The sequence below is a fragment of the Amborella trichopoda genome, chromosome 9 (assembly GCF_054954075.1).
Source record: "Amborella trichopoda isolate Santa Cruz 75 chromosome 9, AtrichopodaSantaCruz75HAP2 v2.0, whole genome shotgun sequence".
NCBI classification, from domain to species: Eukaryota; Viridiplantae; Streptophyta; class Magnoliopsida; order Amborellales; family Amborellaceae; genus Amborella; species Amborella trichopoda.
The window spans coordinates 41985098-41987790 of NC_142344.1; the positions used below are offsets into that span (position 1 = coordinate 41985098).

The 2693-nt window shown below is 38.8% G+C and overlaps 1 protein-coding gene across 1 annotated transcript; it reads left to right on the plus strand.

Moving 5' to 3' along the window:
- The first annotated feature begins 1152 nt into the window (after positions 1–1152).
- Positions 1153–2226, plus strand: LOC18438944 (auxin-responsive protein SAUR32). Its single transcript, XM_006849118.4, has one exon. It carries the CDS (start codon positions 1650–1652, stop codon positions 2031–2033), a length of 384 nt encoding a protein of 127 aa, XP_006849181.1. The 5' UTR covers positions 1153–1649; the 3' UTR covers positions 2034–2226.
- Positions 2227–2693: the final 467 nt, after the last annotated feature.

Below are 2693 nucleotides of genomic sequence, written 5' to 3' on the forward strand. Positions count from 1 at the left end.
GTATGGATCATGTCATGCCACGTGGTAAGTTCTATTCCCCCACCGAATCCCATTTGACGCTGCCTTTGTTTTCGAAAATAACTGGATAACCTTCGATCTTTTTATAACGCCAGAATTGTCCTTATTGAGTGACGGAATATACTAATATACCCTGGGCCATGTGTTTGTTTCGGACGTCAGGAGGAAGTCTGGAAATCCTGGCCGTCCGTTTTCAGATATTGACCTAGGAAACTAAATTTCTATTTCGTCTGTGCAACTATGGTTTCCTCGTATGGAAAGGTTCAAAACTCCCCAACTTTTCCTATGTCGAAAAACTTGGGAGTCTTGAGAGAAAAGGAAGAAGTTGGAAACTTGTGGACCGGAAGTTTAATGTGAAAACTAGAGAAAACCAGAGAAATCTAGAGAAAGCTTAGGATAGAGCTTGGGCAAAGAGAGATTGAGCAGGGAAAGTGATCATGATGTTAGAGGAATTAAAAAAAGGATGAAGAAGGGTTAGGATTTTTTTCTTTTTTTTTTTGAAAAATTGCTGCAGTTTTCTCTAAAACGTGGATAAACAGGGAAATGTGGGGCTCTATTTTTCCATGCTTTTCTCCATTCCCAAATAGGGAAAAAAATGTTGTAACTGAGAAAACATGTTCTTTTATTTTGATTTTCTCACTTACCAAACAAGGCCCTAGGTTCAATGGATCCATACATGAGGAGACACCATGGATTATTTCTCTTACGGCATCTCCATAGTCCATCCTAATGGATGTGATCTATTCTAAATTGACGGTATAAATGACTATTTCTCATATAAAGTAAAGAAAATTTGATCCAAAAGCACTACATTGCACACAAAATTTTCTATTTGATTTCATGTACCCCATCAAAGGCGCATAATCATAAGTCAAAATAATAGTGGATAAGAGGTGATATCTTAGATGTGGGTGGGGATAAACGTGGGAGCGTAATAAGGAAAGGTTAATGCGGTTTCCAAAATAAAAGGCCCAAATTTGGAATTGTGGGTGGGTCCTTTCACACATGGAACATGATGTTTAAATGCTTCTAAAAAATAGTAAAGTCAAATTCCTAAATATTTTAACCGTAATCCTAATTCCCACCTGCCTTGAACGAACCCAACACGATATCAAATCCACCCAAGTTATTGCCTCATGGCCCCGACAGTAAACCGCCACGGCCGGCTCTTAGCCGCGTTTTGGGTCACTTCCTCTCTCTAGCGCTTGTGTATCGAACAAGCAAGCCGTTGCCCCTTCTCTGTCTATATATACCCTTCTTAACCCCCTCTCTAAAGTTTTTCTCTGAGAAATCAAAACCATCTCTCTTTCTAAACTTCCTCTCTCTCTCTATTTATACTCTTCTCTCTCTAGTTTCTTCTCTCTTTGGGTTCTCTCTCTAGTTTCTTCTCTCTTTGGGTTCTCTCTCTAGTTTCTTCTTTCTCTGTGTCAATTTATCTCTCCTCTTTTTGCATGTATATCGACCAGGTGGAGGGGAAAGGAATTCGAATATGAGCAACATACCGAGCTCTCTTTGTGAAGTTTGCCTAAAGCTGTTCAAACTTGCAATCTCAGGAGCCGACCCTTGGCCTTTCTCTCTCTACCCCTTCGTCTTCCAATAACCAAGAGCCAATAATTCTCTCTCTAGATTTGATGTTCGACGCCTCGATCCAAGCCGCTATGGGTGGAGATAAGCACCACCACCACCTGCACCTCCACCTCCTAAGTTTCCATCTCCACCATCATGGGAAGAAAGAGGAATCTCTCTCTAGAACGATTCCGAAGGGTTATCTGGCTGTTATGGTGGGGGTGGGTGGTGAACAAGAGCGGTTTGTTATTCCCGTTGCATATTTTAACCACCCGTTATTTGTCCAGCTCCTTAAAGAGGCCGAAGATGAGTATGGGTTTGAACAAAAGGGAACCATAACAATACCATGCCATGTTGCTGAGTTCAGGTATGTTCAAGGCTTGATCGATAAGGAAATGGCGCCTCATACCCATCAGGTTGGGTGCTTTCGGGCTCTCAAGGCACGCTGATTCACTTATTCCTAAACATCTTGGGCTATGGTTTATCTGATGCTCTCTTGCTTTTGATGATCCGATCTTGATGATGACGACAATTGTATTCTGTAATGAATTTTCCCTGTTTGTTTTCTTCTCTTTTTGATAAATTTATTACGAATTGTAAAGGAGAGAGAATGAATGGATTTCAAGATTTTCTAGTCTTTAATGATATGTTCCATCTGCACTTTTTTTTTAAGCTTTTAATTTTATAATTAAAGATAAAAATATATTTTAAAAATATCACAAAGATTTTCAGTAATAAAATTACATTTTTCGACACTATTTAAAGGTAGGATCCAATTTGATTATTTAGAGCCTCTACGCTATCCAAACCTCACCCTTTTTTGTTTTTTTTTTTTTTTTTCTTTCTTCTTCTTTTTATTTTTCCTTTTTTTTTTTTTTTTTTTTTTTATTGTTTAAGTTGTTTTAATGAACGGGTGCAAAATGACATACCCAAAAAACAAATTGCAAAATCACCAGGGAATTAAATTGGGTTCTCAGTCTGACCAATCAAGCGGAAGCATCAATCTCTCCCTCTCTTATTTTTTATTCTTAGATCCTTTTGGGTTTGTTAGAATGGGAGCAAGATGAGCAGGGCATTAAATTGGGTGGTCGGCATGGCCAATCAATGAG

What these genes read in the sequence shown, in the direction of transcription:
- LOC18438944 (XM_006849118.4), top strand. Translation starts at nt 1,650, where the DNA reads ATGTTCGACGCCTCGATCCAAGCCGCTATGGGTGGAGATAAGCACCAC.